Source organism: Cyprinodon variegatus, unplaced genomic scaffold, assembly GCF_000732505.1.
Source record: "Cyprinodon variegatus isolate N-32 unplaced genomic scaffold, C_variegatus-1.0 Scaffold211, whole genome shotgun sequence".
NCBI lineage: Eukaryota > Metazoa > Chordata > Actinopteri > Cyprinodontiformes > Cyprinodontidae > Cyprinodon > Cyprinodon variegatus.
In genome coordinates, this window is record NW_015150664.1 from 439,186 (window position 1) to 460,988 (window position 21,803).

Genomic DNA, 21,803 nt, shown 5'->3' on the forward strand with positions numbered 1-21,803 from the left:
CGTATGTATCAAATACGATACATTTGGCATTACAGGGTTAAGAATCAAAAAAACAAATTCCATTGGCAGATTATCTTATTTACCTTAATTACACTTAATTTAAGACATTTTTGCTTATTTCTACATCGTTTTTGCAGTGTACAAAAGATTTAGGAACAAATTTATTCATGCAAATACATCTTGAGAGGCCAAATGTTCCTACCAGTCTTCCTGACATTCTTGATTTCTGTCACTAATCTGAATATCAGTTGGGGAAACAAAAAGATGAAAATGGATTAGATATCATAGACTACCAAATCCTTTTTTCTCTCCATTTTTTTTTGTTTCTACAAAACTCAAAAATCTGATGACGATTGTAATTCATCTCACTATTTTAGTTTTTTTATTACTTATATGTGCTTACATTTGGGCTTTCATTGCTTAAGAAGTTTTTGGGGAATCTTGTTGCTTCTTTGGCACAAGAGGCATCTATTACCTCTGCTCCATCAACCATTTAGTTTTAAGATTTAACTGTTCTAAGGAACATTAATTGAAAACGACTTCATTGTTTTTCCTGCCTGTAAAAGTTTGTGTGGAGCTCAGGAATGAACTTGTGCCTCTTGGGACAATAGCTGTGGTTCACACACACAGTCACACACACACAGAGCATAATGCAAAGGGACTGAAACTTCTAAGACTGTGGACAATCCTTTCTCTCAACCTGCCAAGGTTTTCTGGAGCGAGGTGTGGATGCGGCGGAGAATGGTGAGGAATCTCTAAACCGCTCCTTTGAAACCGTCTGTGGAAGAGAGGGGGCAAATTTAAAAGAGAGAGCAACTGGAAATGTTGGCACAGAGAAAAAGAAAGACTCCATACCTTGATACACAATGAAGATTTTCACCTAATCAGCTCAGGGAAAACTGAAAAATGACAAACTGGTTATAAAGAGGTTTGGATTGAATCCAGCTACACGAAAGCAGTTTTAGTTTAGTTTTTTGGAGATATGGAGGTGTGTAGAAGTAAATAACCTTAAAGATCAAATGTAATAGATGGAGATCATATTAAGCACCTTCTTAATAAAAAGGTTTGTATCCTTAAATGATTCAAAATTGATTTTAAAACTGAAATACTCAGTTCTTGATAGATTATTTAATTAATTATGTAAATATTCCTAAAATCATACACGTGACATGTGTATGATTTTACACATAACACTTGTAAATTCTGATCCAAGAATACATTTCTTTTTTTCAAAAAAAGAAATAGAAATCGGAGGATTCAGCTGTTTTTAATTAAAAAACAAAAACTCAATAGTTATTACCTTGGCTGCTAAAAATAATCTATTGTATTGATTATTTGTAATAATATTATATTTTACATTTATCTATTTGTATTCTTAATTACATCAAAGGTTCTTTGATATTATTAAAAGTATATATATTTTTTTCAGATCATGTTGTACCCCTAAAATGATAGCCGCGGTGTGAGTTATGAGATCACTTAGCTGAAGGTTGCAGTGAGATCCTCTGCATGTTTTTTGTTCTTTATATTCTGCAGATAAACATATTTCTCAAATCAAACAAACATTAGAGAATATCAAGTCTCCATTAGTGCATACACTTCAAAAACGTAAAAAGTTCTTAAATTAAGTTTATTTACCTTTAATGTAAGAAGGTAAAAGCATATTTTTACTCTTAAAATAAGACAGTTAGATAATATGCACTTGAAATAAGACAATGCAATTTTTTTTTCTTATTTTAAACGTAAATTGCCCTGTTCCATTTGTAAAGTATCTCACCTCCTAAATTCAAGCACTTATTTTAAGAAAAAAATTACTTCTATAGATTTTTTTGCAGTGTAATCACCAACAGACTGGTTATGTAGTCATCTTTGCTTTTAACTTAATCACCCTTTTCCCACAATCAATAGTGTTTATTAGCATCTCTTAATGTGGTGCAGAGCATAATGATGACACACCCCTCCCCTCTTCTTGTTAAAACCCTGCAGGTATAATAAACACAAGTTAATCAATAAAACAAGGAGAAACATTACCCAGCTTATAGCTTTTTGAGCATGACCTTGTTGGGGATAAAATACTTCACTTATTTTAAACTTTATGATGTTTTAATAGAATCATCTAAAAAACTGGATCAAATCGCGTTTGTAAAAGGCTGCTGAAAACAAAATGCCCAAAAAGTCTAATAGAAATTTGTGTCTGCCATTTTTCCTTGTGTCACATCACAACAAAGACTGTGTGGCAAACAGCCCTTAACCTTAAAAAGCATTTAAAGTAAGAATAATTCAAAGGTCAGAGTTTAAAAGACTTAACAAACCATCAAAAAGAAACATTTTGTAAAGTATGTTGGGTATAAAAAATAAAATGATTAGTTGTTAAACATGATGAAGGCCTGTGAGGTTACTGATTCTGACCACTTCAAAATAAGACAAATGGCTTATTGGGACCTAAAGGGTTATATTGTTTTTTACCAACAGAATTCAAAATGTATATTTTTGGTCACTCTTGCCTTCATTGGCCATAAATTATATATGCTATGATTATATGATAATTCTTCTTCCTACTTCCTTTCAATTCATGGGGTGAAAAGATTTATTTTTATGTTTAATTGTTATTTTTAGCATATTGAATGAAATGAATTTGGTAAAGAAAACTAAATAACTACACGTAAGGAACAGAAGGAACGACACAACTTAAACAAACAATAGAACAATTTCTAACATCTTTATGCATCTTCCACACAGTTCCTCATATTTTTATTTTATTTAAAGCTTTATCTAAATTAAATTCTTTTTCTGTTAATTGCTGCAAATTCAAACTCTGTAAACACTTGGGATCCAATTAGTTGAACATCTTAAGCTGATTACTGCCACACAGATCTGCGGTAACCAAAGACAAGAGGGATTCAAACCCCCAACCCAGTCAGAGGGCTCTGATTGCAGGTTCTTGAGTGATGTCACATTGTGAGGATGTAGAGCTTGTCCTTGTTTTGTTGTCACTCAGATTCTTCAAAATTTTCCATTAATGTGTCAAACTCAGGGAAGTGGGTCAAATTGGGCAAATCAGTTTACATGAAAATCTTTTGCCAGGTCACATCCCTCTGTTAGAGAGGTCTTCTAGGATTTGGTTCTGAGCCCTCAGGCAGAAAGGCTCTTTTTCCTTTGAATAATTTCCATTGGTGTGTGTGTGTAGCGTTGTTTATCTGTATATTCAAGTAGAGGGTAAAAAGGGATGAAAGCATGCATGAAGAAAAAAAGATGCCCTTGATTTTTTTTTTTTTGTTGTTGCAGATTCTCTATGGAGTGTGCGTGGATGCAGCTAAGTGATATTCAGAGAATAAAAGATGTTCATCACATGTGAAAATCCCATCAGTAACATTTTTGTGTGGGATTAGCTGATTAATGCTTTAATAATGGTTTTATAATACTAAAAGTTTTCTTTTTTTACAATTTACAGTAGTGTGTGTAACTGCAGTATGAATGAATATTATTAGTTAAATTAAGTTTATTTATATAGCACCAATTCAGAAAACGTCATTTCAAGACATTTTCCAGAGACAATTCAACCAGAACAAACTCTATTCTCTATTTAAGGAAAACCAGCTGATTGCATCGCATCACAATCTCTGCAGGAATTATTCTTCCTGGATGATCATGTGATGGCAGTAGGCGTTCGCTTGCATTGTGTCATTTACGCTATAGCAATCCCTGAAACAGAACATGCACGCAGTGACAGTGAAGAGGAAAAACTCCCTTTTAACAGGAAGCAACCTCCAGTAAAATCAGGCTCAGGGTGAGCAGCCATCTGCTGAGGGGTTCAGTATGACACTAGGTCTTTAAATAAATCCCTTTTAGTGAAAATATTATACAGTTCGCAATCACCTCAGTTTCATTTCCTCCATTAAATGGTAATCATAGATGTTATGTACTTGTTTACTAAAAAGCATTGTATACTTGATATCCAATATTTTGGATCAAGCGCTTTTTGCGAGGAGTTGAGGAATCCAGCAGTTTAGAGCTGTCTGACAAAGGCTCTTTTCAGTTTCCAAACTAAACTCTGGCTGGTTGGTTAGAGCTGAGAAAGGGATTTTTCCAGGTTGTATTCTTTATTATTTATTTAATTCAGCTTTTCATTTTTTAGCTTTTTTTCTTTCTTTTTTTTACTTTTGCTTATAGCACATTGAGATACATGTATGTAAAAAGGACTATAAACATGATTCATAGTTATTGTTATTGTTAATTTGTTTGCAATGATTGTAATTATTATAATCCTTTTGCTAAGAACATCATCTTTCTTTCAGAGCTACTCTTAATCATGTGCAGTGTTGTTTTCATCAAGGATGACGATGAAGAAATTATTTTGTTGACGTTCCTTTTTTTCATGACGATAACAAGAACTGACAAGCTAAACAATGATCTTTGTTGAAGAAAACTTGAGAGTTTTGAGCATCATTGTGCTGTAATCTGCTAGGCAGTATCAGCTGTGCTGCTGTGTTCTGTTTGAGCCCACCTGCCGTGCAGCGGTGCTCATTCTGTATGATAACTGATGGATCATGGCAGCATCAGCAGGGTCAAAATAATCCTGAAGGGTATGGGTGTCTGACAGAACACCGGTTTGCTCTCAGCCGTGTGTCTCTTCCTGCCCTCGCTACTTAATAAACTAAATGTGGCTGATCATCTTCTGCCAAGCGTTAAACAATACTTCTATCAAGATTTAATTTCTTCCAGCTCACAAAAGGTGATGCTAAACATTCTTTAACTTCTGCCAAAAGGGATCCCTAAATTATACCCAAAGAAAATACTGTATCTCACTGCCTTCTGTTTGTTTTTGGATAAAGAGCCAGGTTAAAAGGTACATATATTTTTGAAGAATTCTTTCTCTTAGTTCTCATTTCTATCTATTCAAATATGATGTAAATGTTTCCTTGAAATTTCATTAAAACATTTTCTCTGTTTCCTTTAAATATTTCAACATTTTAGTTCACATGTTCATACAGTTTAGGTCTGGATTGCCATTGAATTACAAGGCAATTATGTAGGTTCTCTGTGTATTTTGTTATATCCGAACCCTGTGAATTTAAATCTACTTTGACCCCTGAGCGGTGGTAACTAAGGGGCAAATTGAAGAAATAAAACCATAATTGCCAAAGTAGAAAGAAATATTTTTTTGTTCTTTGCTTTTTTGGAGCAATAAAGATTGATTGATCTGTGTGTAATGCATAATTCATAGTAGACCAGAAAGTGTTTGCTTTTGAATGGAAACCTTTGTTGTCTAAAACCATTCCTTTATTGTACATTTCGTCAGCTTGTCTGTCTGTTATATTAACCAATATGATGTGTTTAACTAGATCTATGCATTATTTCATAAAAAAGTTTATTTGAATTCTATAATTCAAAGTTTTCTGCCCCACAGCAATGATGAACTGCACGGCAGCATTCTATACCCAGCAATTGTAGTATCTAGGCAAGAGCTTTCAGTCTGGTAAAGAATCTAGTTGTCATTACAAATTGTAAAGGTTAACTTTTTTGCAAAGGTTAACTTTTTTTGCAACATAAAACTGTCTAAAACTAGACTAGACCTTTTTAAGTTTTAGTAGACTAAAACCGACTAAAACTATCACATATCTTAATGACTAAAATGTGACTAAGACTAAGACCTGAGTTCCTTGCACTTTGTGGTTTTGGCATGTTTGGCAGAAGGTTTGGACACCCAGTGTAAACCAATCTAACTTAGCATTACAAGTAACTTTACTGGGAGACAGCAAAGTAGCTTTTGAATGGACATTCTATAGCAGTTTAACTGAATGTTATTTTATTCTTTTATGTTAGTGTTTCAAAGCTGTGCAACTAGGTTCTGTCTTAGAAACAACATCTTTTTTTATTTACAGTCATGATTTGTGCAAAATATAACTGATGTGTCCTTTGATCTTTTTGCTAATGACAAGGTTGTGTCATGCAAGCAGAGCTGCATTACAGTTTTTTGATCCCCAGGTTGTTTGACGTTTCTGAGTCAAAAAAAAACTGGTTGCTTGATATTGATTATTAACTTCTCCTCATTGAAAACACCCATACTAGTTTGGTTTCTCTATTTAGTGATTTAGCGAAGTATTACATGTAAAATTTCCTAGAGAGGAAAGCAAAAAAAGTGAGAGTAAGTTAAATAAAATATTTTTGCAGCAGAACACATGCTGCCTATGGTGAGATATAAGAGGGGAAAAACAGAAGAAAATAAATGCCTAAGAACTTTTGTAATGCCAAATGCCACTGTGCCAAAATGGCTGTCTGTTTCTTATCAACACACATCTCTACTTATTTTAACTTTAATAGGAACTTTAGTATAGCAGTTGGTCAGAGTTTTTGAAAAAAAAATTTTAACTTTCTGCTGTGTTCTTGTAACCCAGTGACATGAGTGTGGATTATCAGACCTGTAGATTATTATTTTGGGTGTAACTTTCATTTTGGTATTAAACAATAAACTTTGTAGTTCCTAAGATTTATTCAATACATTTTTTTACGTGTCATTTTCAAGCAGAATGATTAAAAACAGGCCTAGAGAATAAACAAAGAGAGCAGCTCACATTCAGTGTTCAACAGTACAAACAGAACCCAAAATGTGCTTTTTCACAATGCTTTTATTTCCAACAAGATATAACTGAACCTGAAGCTCCACCGGTCAATTGAACTGAGAGTTGTTAAACATATTTTAAAGACGTTGTTAACATCATCAAGTTCCTTATTTTTTTTAATGAATTCTTCTAATCAGTTTCTTTTAACATTTTGTTTTGTTTAAACATCCATTCATCCATCCATCCATCCATCCATTATTTGGCTTAAAAATTGACACCTTATATCCTAATAATCTTTGCATCTATAAATAAAGATTTTCTAAAAATCAATTGCCTCAGTGTGGGTTCTCAGGCAGGTGATATTTCAACGCATGTCTTTGTGGTGTTTTTGTGTTCCAGGTGGCTGAGTTGGAGGCCCAGCTGGGGCGTCCTGCCGCTGGTCAGCCTGGTAAAGAGGAGCTGAGTCGGGCGTTGGAGGAGCTGGAAGCCTTGCTGAGAGCCAAAGAGCAGGCAAGAAACCAATCCCTCCCCCTCCACTGCATGCTGTCCAAATCTATTTGCCATCTTATTAAAGAAAATCTAAGAGTGGAAAGCTAGCCCATTAATACAAAGGCATACATAATACCCTGCCAGCAGTGAGCTAGATGAGCAAACCTTCATCTCCTCCCTGTGGAAACGTCTCCTGAAACATTCATAAATCAATCATTTGTGAATGGATAGGGATAGAAAAGAGCAAGTGTCAGTTTGAGTAATTTATCTCTAAATCATCCCTAGGAAAAAAAAAATATTTCTGGGTCAATAGTAATACAATTAATCTGGCAAATAAGTGTTTGTAAATGAACTTGGACATAAAGTAAAGGGGAATAAATGAGTTTTCTAGTTTTAATGTTATTAGAGAAATTGATCTATCTGCTGTTTAAAACAAACCTGTAGGTGTTGGTTAGTTCTGTCCTGAAAACATTGAAAAAATGTCCCGTGAGCAGCATTAAATGTTATACCAGGTTAATATCTTTTAGTTGTTTAGCTAAAAAAATAAAATAAAATAAGATGTGTTTGATGAAGCGCAATAACCTTTAGAGCTCTCAATTTACCTGTCAGTCTAAGTTCCGACTCTCACCTATGGTCACGAAATCTGGATGATGACTGAAAGAACGAGATAATGGATAAAAGCAGCTGAAATTAGCTTTCTCTGCTTGGCTGAGCACTGCCTTAGAGATCGGGTGAGGAGCTCAGTCAAACAGGAGAGGCTCTAAAGAAAGCCATTTCTGCTTCACAATCAAGAGGAGTTAGCTGAGGTGGTTCAGACACCTTTGCTCCCTGGACGCCTCCCTCAGGAGGTGTTCCAGGCATGTCCTGGGAGGAGGCCTAGAGGTCGACCCTGGAAGGACTATGTCTCTCTGCTGGCCCTGGAACACCTCTGTCTTCCCCCAAAGGCGATGGAGGAGGCATCTAGGCCGAGGGAAGTCTGGGAGTCTCTGCTTAGAATCAGGCTTCAATCATTTACTATAGTCTTAAAGTTTTAGCCAGGAACTCCACCCGCCTTTAACTGCCAGGGTTGTTAGATCTGTGTGTTTCCAGCTCTAAGTCAATGTGAAACATCACCACCTCAATAAGAAAAAAAAAACAAAGCATCAATTCTTCTGATCCTTCTGTTAAAACCACAAACCTATAAAACACCTAACATAGAATATAGAGCCATGTTATTATCATGGTATTACCAATGTTCTGACTTCGGTATTACAGGAGTTACAAACAGTAAGCTTTGCATCATCATCTGGGACATCAGTTATTTTTTTATTTCTCTCCCCTAAACAACATCTCGGGATGGATATGGAGCTGGAAGTGGAAGCTATGGGACCGACATCAGCAGGTTTTTGATAACAATCCACCCGTGTCTGGCTCATCCCCGCCATAATTTGTATCCTCTCGCCGGGAGCACAGAGCACAGAGTAGGAGCTCCTTGAGTTCATTCCGCCTTAATTCCATAGGTTTAGTACAACATACAGAAATTGTAAGTTAATATAAAACACAAATATATATTTAAGCACTAAATATAGGATAGAGTAATATTTCTACTGTGTGTAGCCTATAATATGTACATGTACACTCCAATATACTATTTGATTTTTATTATAAGAATGTGTTTGACAACAGTTTTCAATGAGATGAGAACATTTAGACAATGTGAAACGATGAGATCATTTTTTTTATAGAACATGTTGAAACGAAGGAGTCGTTGGCTTTCAGAGAAAGGAGTTTACACTGTTCCCAGCGTCCTGTTTTTGAAGCAAACGCTCTCATATATATATTTTTTTAAACAATATCGCTGGTGATATTCTGCTATAACATGTGACGTGAAGAATAAAATAATAATGCTCATCTTTTATGAAGATAAGACATCTCACGTTTAGTAGGTTGGAATTGAGGCGGAGTGAACTGTGTGCGTGTTCCCGGGGAGGGGATACAAATTCTGGCAGGGATACCTATCTTGGCCCGATACCAGCTAATGTTCTCTCTCTGCTCCAGGTGAGACACTCTAGATACGTTCGCTGACAGCTTCTCCTAGTAGTTTTTTACTGAACAACCAAGCAATGAGGGAACAAAATAAAAAAAAACATGTCCTTCTCAAAATTTTCCAAACACAGTAGAGATGCTGTGGAGTGGTCATACCTTTCCCTATCTAGTCTCCTGCTTCACCCACTTTGGAAGCAGCTTAGAAACCTTCTGGCTTGAAGCACAGCTGTATCAATCCATTCAAACTTCTGCAGCTGTCCATAACAAAAAAAGCACTGTTCCAATACTCAGTCACTCTCTTATATATGTCAATCCTGTTTTCTCCCTCAGTCACTGAGCGAACCCAGAGTCCTCTGAATGGAGGAGGTTTTTTTATAAAAACTATGTAATGCGGACGCCCTTCATATCATTGTACGGATCATCAGTATTGCCGTTTTGGTCTACAAACAACACTATTAAATGTTAATATCAAGTTATCGATACTTAAATGTTGTATCACAACTTAATCAAATAAAATAATCAGCTTGATCAAGTTAGGATTAATTGAAAAACATAAACTAACTACACAGATAAAATACACACTAAAGGGATATTTTATGAGTAGGAAATAAACAAGCAAAATCCATTTATAACGGACATCCATCTTCCCAGTTACACACTAAGTCCTAATGTGTTCTTGCCACAGGTCCCTTTAGGCAAGGCACTTAACCTAAAGTTGCCTATATATCTTTGAATTGATATATGAAGGTTTGCATGTTTGTGAGTGTGACTGGATGAATTTAACCCTAGTGCAACTGTGGTGGATCCTTCTACCACCGCAAAGTTTATTTAATTTCACAGTTCTGCAAATGCAGATCAGCTGGAGGTGGAAGCATCCAGGAACAAACCACTTTCCCAAGAGCTGAGGGGGGGGATTTTGTTTAAGTTTACTTTAGTTATTTTGTCACCTTAATCAATTAATTGTGCTAAGTGAGAGTTTTATTTATGTTTTAGCTTTGTATGGACTTTTTTTATTTATTGCTTCTCTTTTATATTGTGCCTCCCTCATGTGGAAAGTTTAGGTTATTCCACCCCTATTTAAGCAGCCTATGTACTTTATCAGAAGGTCAGTTTTTTTGTTTGAGTTGGTTCCTCTTCAGTTGACCTCAGTCGAGTTGGGCCCAGATCCATGTTTTTTATTATTTAAGTTATTTTTTGTTACTTTTGAGCCTTTGTTAACTATTTTTGACACTGGTAAATCAATTTTTGAACACTTTTTATTCTTATTTAAGTTTGGTCCCTCACAGCAACTCACTTTGAGTGGTTGAACACTAAGAAATCTGTACAACTTCAGTCCATTTAGATGGTTCAGTTCCTCATTAATGGTTGCTTTGGCAATGTTTTAATATCATTTCTCTGACTGCAGGAGATTCAAAATTTACAGAGCAGGAAAACAGATGTGGGGGAACTGGAAAAGGAGAAGGACGAAGTCATTCAAAGACTTAAGGTTAGTTTGATTACAAGTTCTCCTTTTAAACTTCTGCTTATTTATCAAATTAAAAATGTTTATGTATTTCTAGTTGAAGTTTTGGTAATTTGATATTTGAAGAGTAAGAAAATCAGTTACAGCATAATTTGTATCACTTCACTAAACAAAGGGAGGTTCTGTAATCATGCTTTGCACCATCACACTCTCTCTTTGTTATAGTGTCTGTGGTCCATCTTGATGCTCTAAATGTATTTTAAACCAGACATTGACTCACAAGAAACTGTTGAGAATTTAAAAGGGTAAAATAAATGGTTTATGTTGTCTTGAATCAGAGGAGGTGATCTGAGGGCTTCAAGGACAGCATATTATGCTGAATTTCCTTATTAATGTTGCAGACTGCAACTGATGCATATTGCATAGTCTCTATTAGGTCGTCTGTCTTTCTTAGCTGTGTGTCAGGTATGAATTATGGATGATCGCTTTCGACCTCTGTAGTCCTTGTGTTCAATTGACAATTTATTCTTGGCCATATTTTTAGACCCTCATTCCATAAAGCACAGCTATATAAACTGTTTTAATAAACCTCCTAAACAAGGATAACTTTATAAAAACAGTTATACTTTGTTCTTATACAGCTTTGGCCTTTCGTGATAATATTAGCTCAATTATTTTGCATAATATTAATCATTGTTATCAGAGTGCCTAGCATAAAAAAAATTCAGTTTTTCTGTGTTTGAAAGAGAATTTAGATTATTATGTTAACTGATTTACTAAAGCTTCTAACATTTCAACATCATTCCTGATATATGAGAGATGGAGTTCAGAGGTTGAATGGCTTAAAAAAAATGTATAGCCTTCCTGTTACCTGATAGAAGTGTTGCTCTTACTCACAGACCAAATAAGACATAAATTTGATAAAAAAATATAGCTCCCTTTTATTAGCGTTGTAGTTTTTGGTTCCTTTTAAAATAGCTGTTTGTCTTCTTTCCTCATTAAAAGCATTTCACATTTAAGAGAGTTGTTTAAGCACATCGTAGTTGCAACTAATGCAGTGTGTTAATTGATTACAAAGTTAAAGTGTTTTTTTATGTTCTTATCAGTTTGCCTGTCACTCACCAGGGTCAATTGTTGTTACTTTTGTGGTAATTATATATATATAAATGTGTATATATACCGGGTATATATATTATAATGATGTTAATTATTAGATTTTTTCTTGAAGCAAAAAAGTCTTGAAAGATGTCTTTCTCTCTGTACAAATAATGTTTCTGCAGGATCTGGAGAGACGAAACACCGAGCTGGAGGGTCGTGTTCAGAGCGCTGAAAAAACGCTGGCCACGAATCGCGAGGAGCAGGAACAGTCAGGAGTTGAAATCCACCGAATCATTGGGGTTCTGGATGTCAAAATTGGTGACCTGAAAGGCCTGAGAGAAAGCTTAGCAAAACTGATCGATAAGTAGCCACAGCTGGAGCTGGGATGCATCTCCACAGTCTGTGCTCATGTCCTCCATGGAAACCTTGATTAGTGCTGAACTGGAGCAACAGAAGAGCAAAGATCAAAGAGATAGGGTGGAAGTCAGACTGAGGTTTTTTTTCTGTTTCTGGGAGAATGAGTGATTGACATTACCTTTTTCAGTGACTCGCTGTCCTTTGTATTACCTGCCACTACTGACTAGTCACTCTGAGTGATGAAGATCTGTCAGCTAAAGAATGGAAGCCTTTATAGCTGTTGATGCTGTAGTATTAAACTAAAAAAACTAAACTGGGGCCTCATTTACAAATAACAGACATATATTTATACTTGCACTAAATTTTAAGGTACTTTTAGGTGTTAATGATGACTTAAGAAATATAGTAATCATATCAAATCTGGATCACATTACCCCTTATTGGAACAAACAATCAAACTTAAAAAGAAAACTATTAACCATAAACAGAGCCTGTAGTTTCACCACCTCTGTTTGGTATCTGTCTGCAGTGTCTTAACTTTCCTTTGATTCTGGTGGAAAACAATCATTGTGAATCTGGAATATGCACACTCTCATGCTAGTGTCAGTACAAAAATATTTATTTTTTTCCATCAAATTTCACTCCTGCAAATTCCTAAAGACATTTGCATTTCAATCCCCTGCACTGTCTTTAAACCCTCTGTGTTTAATTGATCGATATTTTAAAATCTTTTAACAGACAAGTATTATTTTGATTAAATATAACCAAACCTTCCTTGAGATACCAAATAAACATTGTATGATAATGGTCATGTTAACTGACAATTATCAAGTATATTAGGAATACAATTTGGAAGAAAATGGGAATTTGGGTTTGGGATCACTTTGAAAACGAATCAAGTGCATCTAGTTTTTAGATATTTCTTATCACTATGTGCACTGCTTAATGTGTTTGCATCTGCATGACTCACTCAACAACAGTGCCAACTCAAATTAGCATTTGGAAAGAAACATCCGTGAACTTTCCTTTGAGATAAAAATCACTCCAGCATCAAAGAAGGTCGTACTGTTTTAAATCCTTTTTATAAGTGAGGCCCTTTAAGAGAGGTTAAAGTAAAAAGAGGAACTAAGGGTTGACAGCCTTTTAGCTTAATATGTTCACACTAATCAAATTAATGATCCGAAATTAATAACGTGAAGCCTCATTTACAGAAAGTAATGGAAAATATCTTTTTAGAAGATTACATGTTAAATTTCCAACAAACGGTAATGATTTTGCTTAAACTTCATTGATGGACCTTGATGTGTTGGTTTATTCTCCATAATTGAGAGCACAGAGTGATAATGAAACTCTGTAATACACAAAAACCTTGAGTGTGAGTTTGAAACGAGGCCAGGGAAAGCGCAGCTCTGTTTTCGCCAGTGCTGCATGTACACATTTATACCAGTCGGGCATGTCTGGACAGACAGTACAATAACTCTAAGGGTGAAAGTTACATCAGTGCTTCATCAAAATTCAAGATGTGTGGTTCAAGAAAACTAGAAAGAGAGTGAAATGCTTTTCTTTCTCATACTGTAGCTTAGACTGATGTCTTCAGAATATTAAAACAAAAGCCTGAATTCCTTATATGTGGTTGTAGAAAAACAGCATTTAGTTTTAAATCTACTTGTTTCTGTTAGTGAATTATAGGAATATTTCAATTTATTGACGTACATAAGTGAAACACCTGCATTGCCATGACTCTGTGGAGATGCACCCAGCAGAGAGTCCAGTTTGGAAACATGAAGGCAAAGACCTTGATTTGAAGCGGCTCACCACCATCCACAGGCAGCAGGATCACACCAGCCTGAGCATCAGCAAACTTAGAGATGCAACCCATTCAACTCCAGCTCTTTCTCTTCTGAGGACCGCCAGCACAAAACTGTTTATATTTTATAAGAACTGCTCTTTCTCACCACTTATTCTATTATTCATGTTCATCGATGTGTTGCTTGCACAGCCGGGATGAAAAATCTGCAGCACTAAGCATCCAGAAATCAAGAAAGATTTTATTTTCTTTTAAGTGCTGAATTTAAATTCAAGCTGCAGCTCCTTCACAAACATCTGCATGAGTTTGCTTAACTTTTGTCTCACCTTGATGTTGAGTTCATCTTATTGCATTTCATCATGCCTGTGCCAAGTTTAGTTGTTTACATTTGTCAGTATTTACTGAAATAGAGAATCAAGCTTAACTTTATGTATTTACTTTAACAAACACTATTAACAATATGAGTAATAATTGTGAGGATTGCTCTGCATCAGCTCTGCTGAAACCCTTTACCTGCCAACTAATGTGAAGCTGTGCGTGAACAGCCCCAAACTGCTTGAGGTAAAAAAAAAATTAAAAAAAAAACACATCTGCAGTAGATGTAGTAAACTGGTACTTGGCTGACTTGCTTGTCAGAGTAAGATGTGAACTTCAGATGCACAAAATGCATTGATTTTTGCTTCTCTGCAACTGATGAGTTATTGATTTGTTCATGACAGTTGTATAGGTACAAATAGGGTGCTGCTTTTTGCAGCTGATGGAGCAGTGGTGACCAGAACGCCGATCAAGATGTGAAATCAGCTTATGTATCAAGCTGCATAACAAATCAGTTGCACCAGTTACTGCAAACACTGGTTTGAAAAATTCGTTTTTACATCTTGAACTTTATTTTTCTCGGCAAAATTTGCAAATTTCTTCTATTTTAATTTCCTTTTATTGAGATTTTACAAAATACACTAACACAAAGTAATGCATGATTGTGAAATGGAAGACGAGCAATAGTTTTTTTCCAAATCTAAAATTGGACATGCTTTTGTATTTAGCCTCGTTTACTAAGATATATTGAAATAAAATATAGTGCAACTAAATCCCCTTAAGAAAACCTGTTACTCGTCAGCACTATTTTGAAATTCCATCCAGAGTTCTTCCATCAGTTGGATTTATGATTAATTAATATCCAGCTGTTCTGTGAAGACCTTGGTGCAGTGGTCTTTAACTGCAGTTCTTCAGGGTGAATGTCCTGAGACTTTTTATCTCCCAATTTAGAGCTAAACTGCTGGCTTGTGGGGCAATTAGTGTAAGGGATGCCAGCCCTGAGCTTGATAGGCAATGACAGCATGAATCAGTGAACCAGGGTAGGGGCCTGCAGTAACTTAAGAGAAGTTGCAAAGATTGGGAGATAAGGTGGGAGATTCCTTTTACAAAGAATGACTAAACGGAAATAGTTGCTAAAAAGGGCTGCACAGTGGTTTGCATTTTCTCCCCGTGAATGTGTGGGTTCTCTCCAGCTTCCTCCCACAGTCCAAAAACATGACTGTTAGGATGATTGGACTCTCTAAATTCTCTGTAGGTGTGGACAGGTGTTTGTCTCTATGTTGCCTTGCGATAGACTGGCGGCCGGTCCAGGTTTTACCTCCCGCCCATGAACAACTGGAAATAGGCACCAGCACAACTCACGACCCAAGCAGGGATAAGCATGATGAAAAATGAATGGATTGGCTAAAAAGAAACTTCATCAGATATAAGGTTTATCAAAATCTATGTAGGACATACAGTCCACATGAGACCATAATAACAATTGTTTGGCGTTAAATGGAAAACAAAGTGTGGCTGAAAGCTAATGCAGCACATCTCCAGGATGAGACATGGTGGCAGAAAAAAAATACAGACATCATCAATGTTCAGGTCAAAGCATATAGATATATAGGTAATGGCCTAGTTAAAGAAACTGAGAATCACTAAGACGTTTCTCTTGCTGGTCGTTAAGCTATTAGAAAGGAATTAAGTTTTCCAAATGTGCAACTGTATGAGGCACACCAAAAAAATTACAAAGCTAGGGGCTGAATACAAATCATTGCATTCCTTTATAGTAGAGTACAAATTTGTGTTAGTCTATAAAACAAAATCCCAATAAAATCTGGTTGTTTTAAGATAGAAATGTGAACATTTCAAAGGACATGGAAGTCGCTTTAACTTGACGTGTCTAACAGGTTTTCATTTAGTTATTTGGGACAAATATACTTGGCGAAAAATCTCACTAGGTCAAATGCCATTAATCATACATCGCAAATGTTTCACATTGGAATGGCAAATTAAAGATCAAATATGGTGCATGTGACTGTCTCTGATTTAGCAATACTTCTATCACAGTTGCCTGTAGAATTGAAGTCGTTTGTAAATTAATACATATTTCAGTGATTTTTTTTTTTTTTTACCATGGAATGGATTATGAATTGCCTTTTGCACGGAAAAGCCCATCAAAGTCAAGGCACAACACAACAGCCTCATTTCTGTTTGACTTCTGCACAGTAACCTTGAGAATAATATATTACACTGAGAAAAGAACAAGCAGGATGCACTGTTACTGGACTTTTTTTTAGGTTTGGTGTTGACAAGGATTAGGTTTAACTGTGTCAAAAGAAAGTGAATGATATTGTTTTGGTAATTTTATGCAGCAAGTACAGTAATTACCATTTCTGCCTATTTGTGATGCTCTGCTTAAAATAAGTCCTTTTACCAGCTTGTTCTCAAAAGCTGCACAATTGAAGTAGCACACATTTTATGAGCTGTTCCTTTCCATATTTGCTTGTGAAAAGTAAAAGAAAACCTTGTATCCTTTGTGTGTTGGTTTATAGATTTTTAGAAACCATTAAGAGGCACAAAGGAAGTTGCCGCCATGAATTATCTGCAGTAATATAAAAGGATTTCCTCTTTCATACTTTAGGATGAGTAGAAAGCATGCACCAAGCTTAGAAAAAACACATTACCAAAGATGTAACATTAAAGTCACATGAACTGGAACAAACTTGGCCAGAGGGAAGCCGATGTTCATCTCCATAGTTTTGTTTTTCCATGTTCTTTCCTTCTGCTAGAAATTTGTTCAACCTCTAAGTAGGACTCCAAATACCTCAGAACTGTTTATCATGTAGTAGAGGCCTGTCTGACTAAAGTATTTTCCAAGAAGTGAGCCGTCGATGGAACCATCAGTGTTAAAAGAGGACTTTTGTGGGATTTGAAAATGAGATGATTCCATATTTGTACTGAGCTGTTTTAAACATTAAAATGTTGCCCTGCAATAGCCCTGTTTTTATTATTTGGTTTTGCCGTTAAGCCATTTGGCAGTTCAAGTATAAAGCACATTTCTCAGTTCTGAAAGAATTTATTTGTTTTATTTACTTTGAAGTGTTGGATAGGAAATATTCTGTGCTCAATTCCAAAATATGATCTAACGTGCTTAGACCAGATAATATTTTTAAGTTGGGAAACATTCCCATTAAACAGCTAAATTTCCAGGAAAATGTTTGAGTTATCTAGGATAATATATTGTGCAGGTTTCTGAGAATAGAACTCTGATGCAAACTCCTCACCCATCTTTAATCTTTATTTGAGAACATCTGGTAAACACAATGATTCTAATGCAACATCCTATTCTAGGTAAATACATCACCTTCATATGGCAGGTAAAATACCGAATAACACACACCAGACTGGCTTTGTCATTTTCTCATATTTATTTTAACACAACATGGCACAGAATGCCAATCCAACCGAAGAATTTACTTCAGCTTCTTCTTGGGGCGAAGGTTGTTGGTGTGTCCGCATTTCTTCTTGCGGCAGTTGACGGCACGGGGGTGCAGACGGGCATAACATCTGGAGAAAAGAAAAAAAGCGTTCTTTATCAATCTTTTTAATAAACTGATGTTTAATATTTAGAAAATAAAACTTTAAAAACATTATTTAAGTCAGGGCATTAAACCAAACATCTGTTTAATAAAACTTAAAGGTAAAAAAACGAACGAAAATTTAACAGTTCTAGCTCAGTAAGTTTTAATTCTGAATATTTACCTCCAATAATGCCATGGGTTTGAAAATAATCTCAATTCTTTGAGTTCAGCCTAAACAAAGCAATGTTTTATGAAAGGCTGAACTTACTTGCGACAGATCATCTTGTCACAGTTGTACTTCTGGGCCAGCATTCTGAGTGAGGGTTCAATGATGCCACCACGCAGACGGAGAACCAGATGGAGGGTTGATTCTGGTGCACAGAAAAAAACAATTCAAACAATTGAACATCTTGGTAGTTCCTTTATTAGAACAATACATTTGATTTATAGGAGGAATAACAAATCTAAAAGGTTAATGCTTTCCTTTTTTGTGATACCTCTAGACAATCATGCTGTAGATTAAATGATTGACAATTACTTTCCCCCCAAAGTCCTAGAGCTCATATTGTGATAAAAACGCCTTACCTTTCTGGATGTTGTAGTCTGACAGCGTGCGCCCATCCTCAAGCTGTTTTCCAGCAAAGATCAGACGTTGCTGATCAGGGGGAATACCTGCAAATGCAAACACACAGATAATCCCATTTAAACAAACTGTACAACTTAACTTTAGAATCAATAAGATCAAAAGACTGCATCATCAAAATAATCCAAACAGTTTCAGGTAAGTGAAAAATGTGGATACATTAGGTCACTTTCCTTTCCTCTAAAAACACATGAACACCAAGGAGACTGATTTTATATATATATATATATATATATATATATATATATATATATATATATATATAACACACATCTCAAATTCAAATCCATTTATCCATCTGTATCTGTCCACAATTTTCTTATAAATTAGTAGCAATACCTTTTCTAAGCATTTCCAATTCCATTTAGAATTTTTACCTTATTTCTTGACTGTATTTAAAACAACAAAATAAAAAACATTTAATTAAAAACTGCCCCTACCCTTGTTTCACTGAAATTGAGTTTTTGCCAACAACTTGAATATTGATTTACTTACTTGCTATTATGTGTTAAAACCAGGCTGGGGGCTTAAGTGACCATATAAGTAAGTAATTTGAATACCAATTACTTATAGTAGGTCTGCTAAAATTGAAATCTGTAGCTGCGATTTTTCCCCGAATCTGGATTAACATTGACCATGTCATTCATCATTCCAGCAGTGCTGTACATTCTTTAATTGGATTTTCTTGAAGCTGATTTTGAGAATTTGAGCTCAGGCTTTCACCTCCCAATTTAGTTGTTTGAGGTGTATACACTGATTCAGTAAGAACTATAGGATGGGTCAGCTAAATGTTAAAATCAAATACTGACCACAATTACGATAATTCTATTATTCTATACTTAATTTCTTGGCAAGACCTGATTAATGACAAAAAAAATATTTCCTAAACCAAGTTGGAACCCTGATTAATTCCTCACACCTAGTGATTTAAACCCAACTTAACAAAATAATCCCTAAATCACCTCAGAAGCCAGCAAATAAAACAGCACTGTAGATTGTAAGAGAAAATGCAGCATTTCAAAACAATAACACATACTTACCCTAAAATAAATGCAGCATAGAGTTAAAGCAACGACCTAACAATGGCTTTCAGTTTGGTGGTTACAATTTTAAAAACAGACGGGTCATTAGTCATCATTTTACCCATTTTTATTTAAAATGTAATCTATTTTTCAGAGAAAAAATTTTACCATTTCACATCTTTTGAAATATTGCTAACATACATACAGTAATTCTATAGAAGTAAATGAGCTAGCAACTTTTCGACTCTAAGAAGAATATTTTTTTTATCCGACCTTCCTTGTCTTGGATCTTTGCCTTGACATTTTCGATAGTGTCGCTGGGTTCAACCTCAAGGGTAATGGTCTTTCCCGTCAACGTTTTCACGAAGATCTGCATGTTTGCTGACTGGGGGAAACAAATCTGCGTTAGAATGTTACAGGCAACCGGCTCTTATACTTAAGTGCTACGGAAATGGCAGCATTCATATTATTAGTACACACTACTGACAAAAAGTTAATGAGGCGTTTTGGTCACACAATAAATATAAAACAACACAAGTTACCTAAATAACTTGTTTGGGAAAAAAGGAAATGTAATTTTAGCCATTAGCCAAGTTAGCTCGCTGAAAGGCCGCGCCACATGCCTACCGTTAGCGGGCATTTTAGATACGATAAAACCCCTTATTTGCCCAAAACACATGATATATAACTACTGAAACAGTGTTTTATTCTTTAATATGCGACAAAAGTCATTGTTTTATATATGTTACATTTCAAAGTGGCTAAAAACTATAAAATTATACTCGGACAAAACGTGTACTAACCCGGCCACTAGCTGAGCCTCAACGAAAAGGGGGCGGAAAGGGCTGCTACTATTTTACGTCACTTCCTCTTCTTCTTTGTGAGGTTGTCAAACGACTTGAATGTCGTTATCGACACCTACCGTTATGTATTGTGAAAAAAACTGAACTGTATTCTAGTTAATATATTTACCTGCTACACAGTTATATCCTATATATACAATAATCAGTTTATACTACAATATATCTTTATCTGATATAAAATATTATTATTAAACAATATCCTAAACTTTTATGTTTTTTTCTTAGTTTAGGAAATAAACCACATCTTTTTAATATTCCTTTTATCTATCAATTCTATTTTCTTTTCTAACCTCTCCATATATTCTTTAAATCCCTTTTCTCTACTACTAAACATCCTTTTTTTTTTATATTAACACCTGTACTAATAACCGGATGCCTCTGTTCTTCTGTCCATCTCCAACCTCCATACAAACGTCTAATGCAAGAACCATTCATACAAAGAAATTTGTTCTTAAATCGTTCATATGAGTGACTTAGTAGAAAATATCGCATTCACCATTTTTCTCCTATTTCTAATCTTCTCTGAGGTATGAACAACTTTCACAAATGCACCAGACTTGACATGGACTTATACAATCAGTCAGTTGTTATCCAAACTAGTTTTTTACTAAATGTCTACATTTGTTTTAATTAGAAACAATAATATACATAATAAGGCTACATCATTGTATATTATGTAACTCTGCAATTATGAAATACATTTATTTGCTGATGACAGTACTATTGCTCACTATACCTGCAGCTGGTATGTATCCAGAGGAGACTGGCTCAATTTAGTTCATCAAAAGAAAGAACAGTCAGAGATCAAGTTACTATTGAAATAGCATCTAGAACAGAAAATGGATAGAAAGTTCAGCAGCATGGTAACACTTCTTTTCACTCCATCACAGCTCCTTCGCTTTGTTATTACATAAAATGTTGAAATTAGAGTTTCAGCATTAACATTTTGTTATGTGATGTGTGAGAGAGCTGATAAGAGCGATGAAGGGACTTTGTCTGGAGATGTACTGTGCACATGTGCTGTATTAAAAGGGAATTAAGCAGAATGTTTTGTCATGTTGGTTGATGTCGAACTCACGTTTAATCTACAATGTGACATCTAATGGTCAGACTGCAGACTGTAGAGACATGAACCGCACCCAACACTGTCTCTGTCCAACTATATGGAGGCCGTTATGGTATAAAATGGCTTGTGCCATGTCTGCTCTCCTATCTTGTCAAGTAATTACAATGTTGATTAACATTAGATAACAGCATCTAATCCATGATTTCTTCAACACTGTTGTGTCAAGTACATTAACAAGTATACAAATTAGGGGATGAAAACATATCATGAATTTACCACTTTTTACTGAGACAAGTTTTTTTAAATCAAAACGGAAGACAGAGAAAATAATGTGACAAAGGATAACGAGGGGAATGCTCGTTCACTTAAGCACAGGTGGACTGCATGATGTTTAAGAAGATTACTTACTTTAATTTATTGAAGTTAAAGGTATATTGGAGGATTTTCTTTTGCAGGGTGGATCATCTAAATAAGTGGTCATCCTAAATGTCAAACATTCTAGTGATATGTTTACCTAAGGCCGTCGT

The 21,803-nt window shown here is 35.3% G+C and overlaps 2 protein-coding genes across 3 annotated transcripts in view; one reads left to right on the forward strand and one right to left on the reverse strand.

Moving 5' to 3' along the window:
- homer3 (homer scaffolding protein 3) overlaps nucleotides 1–12,299 on the forward strand; it is a 58,931-nt gene extending 46,632 nt beyond the window's left edge. For both annotated transcript variants that reach the window (XM_015380315.1, XM_015380316.1), the window contains 3 exons: nucleotides 6,960–7,070; nucleotides 10,480–10,560; nucleotides 11,817–12,299. In XM_015380315.1, the coding sequence (XP_015235801.1) occupies nucleotides 6,960–7,070; nucleotides 10,480–10,560; nucleotides 11,817–12,002 (378 nt within the window). In that variant the 3' untranslated portion in view covers nucleotides 12,003–12,299. The remainder of the gene's footprint in view (nucleotides 1–6,959; nucleotides 7,071–10,479; nucleotides 10,561–11,816) is intronic.
- Nucleotides 12,300–17,510: 5,211 nt separating this feature from the next.
- On the reverse strand, nucleotides 17,511–20,212 carry uba52 (ubiquitin A-52 residue ribosomal protein fusion product 1). Its single transcript, XM_015380317.1, has 5 exons — nucleotides 20,151–20,212; nucleotides 19,621–19,732; nucleotides 18,268–18,354; nucleotides 17,951–18,053; nucleotides 17,511–17,668 (listed from the first exon to the last, which is right to left on the reverse strand). The coding sequence occupies exons 2-5, from the start codon at nucleotides 19,721–19,723 to the stop codon at nucleotides 17,575–17,577; spliced, it is 387 nt and encodes a 128-aa protein (XP_015235803.1). The 5' UTR covers nucleotides 19,724–19,732; nucleotides 20,151–20,212; the 3' UTR covers nucleotides 17,511–17,574.
- Nucleotides 20,213–21,803: the final 1,591 nt, after the last annotated feature.

Bases quoted from the DNA above. Each gene is read 5' to 3' on its own strand.
- uba52 (XM_015380317.1), bottom strand. From the start codon at position 19,723: ATGCAGATCTTCGTGAAAACGTTGACGGGAAAGACCATTACCCTTGAG. The intron at 18,054-18,267 runs GTAAGGCGTTTT...TCTGTGCACCAG, and splicing joins AGACTACAACATCCAGAAAG to AATCAACCCTCCATCTGGTT. The intron at 17,669-17,950 runs GTAAGTTCAGCC...TCTTTTCTCCAG, and splicing joins GACAAGATGATCTGTCGCAA to ATGTTATGCCCGTCTGCACC.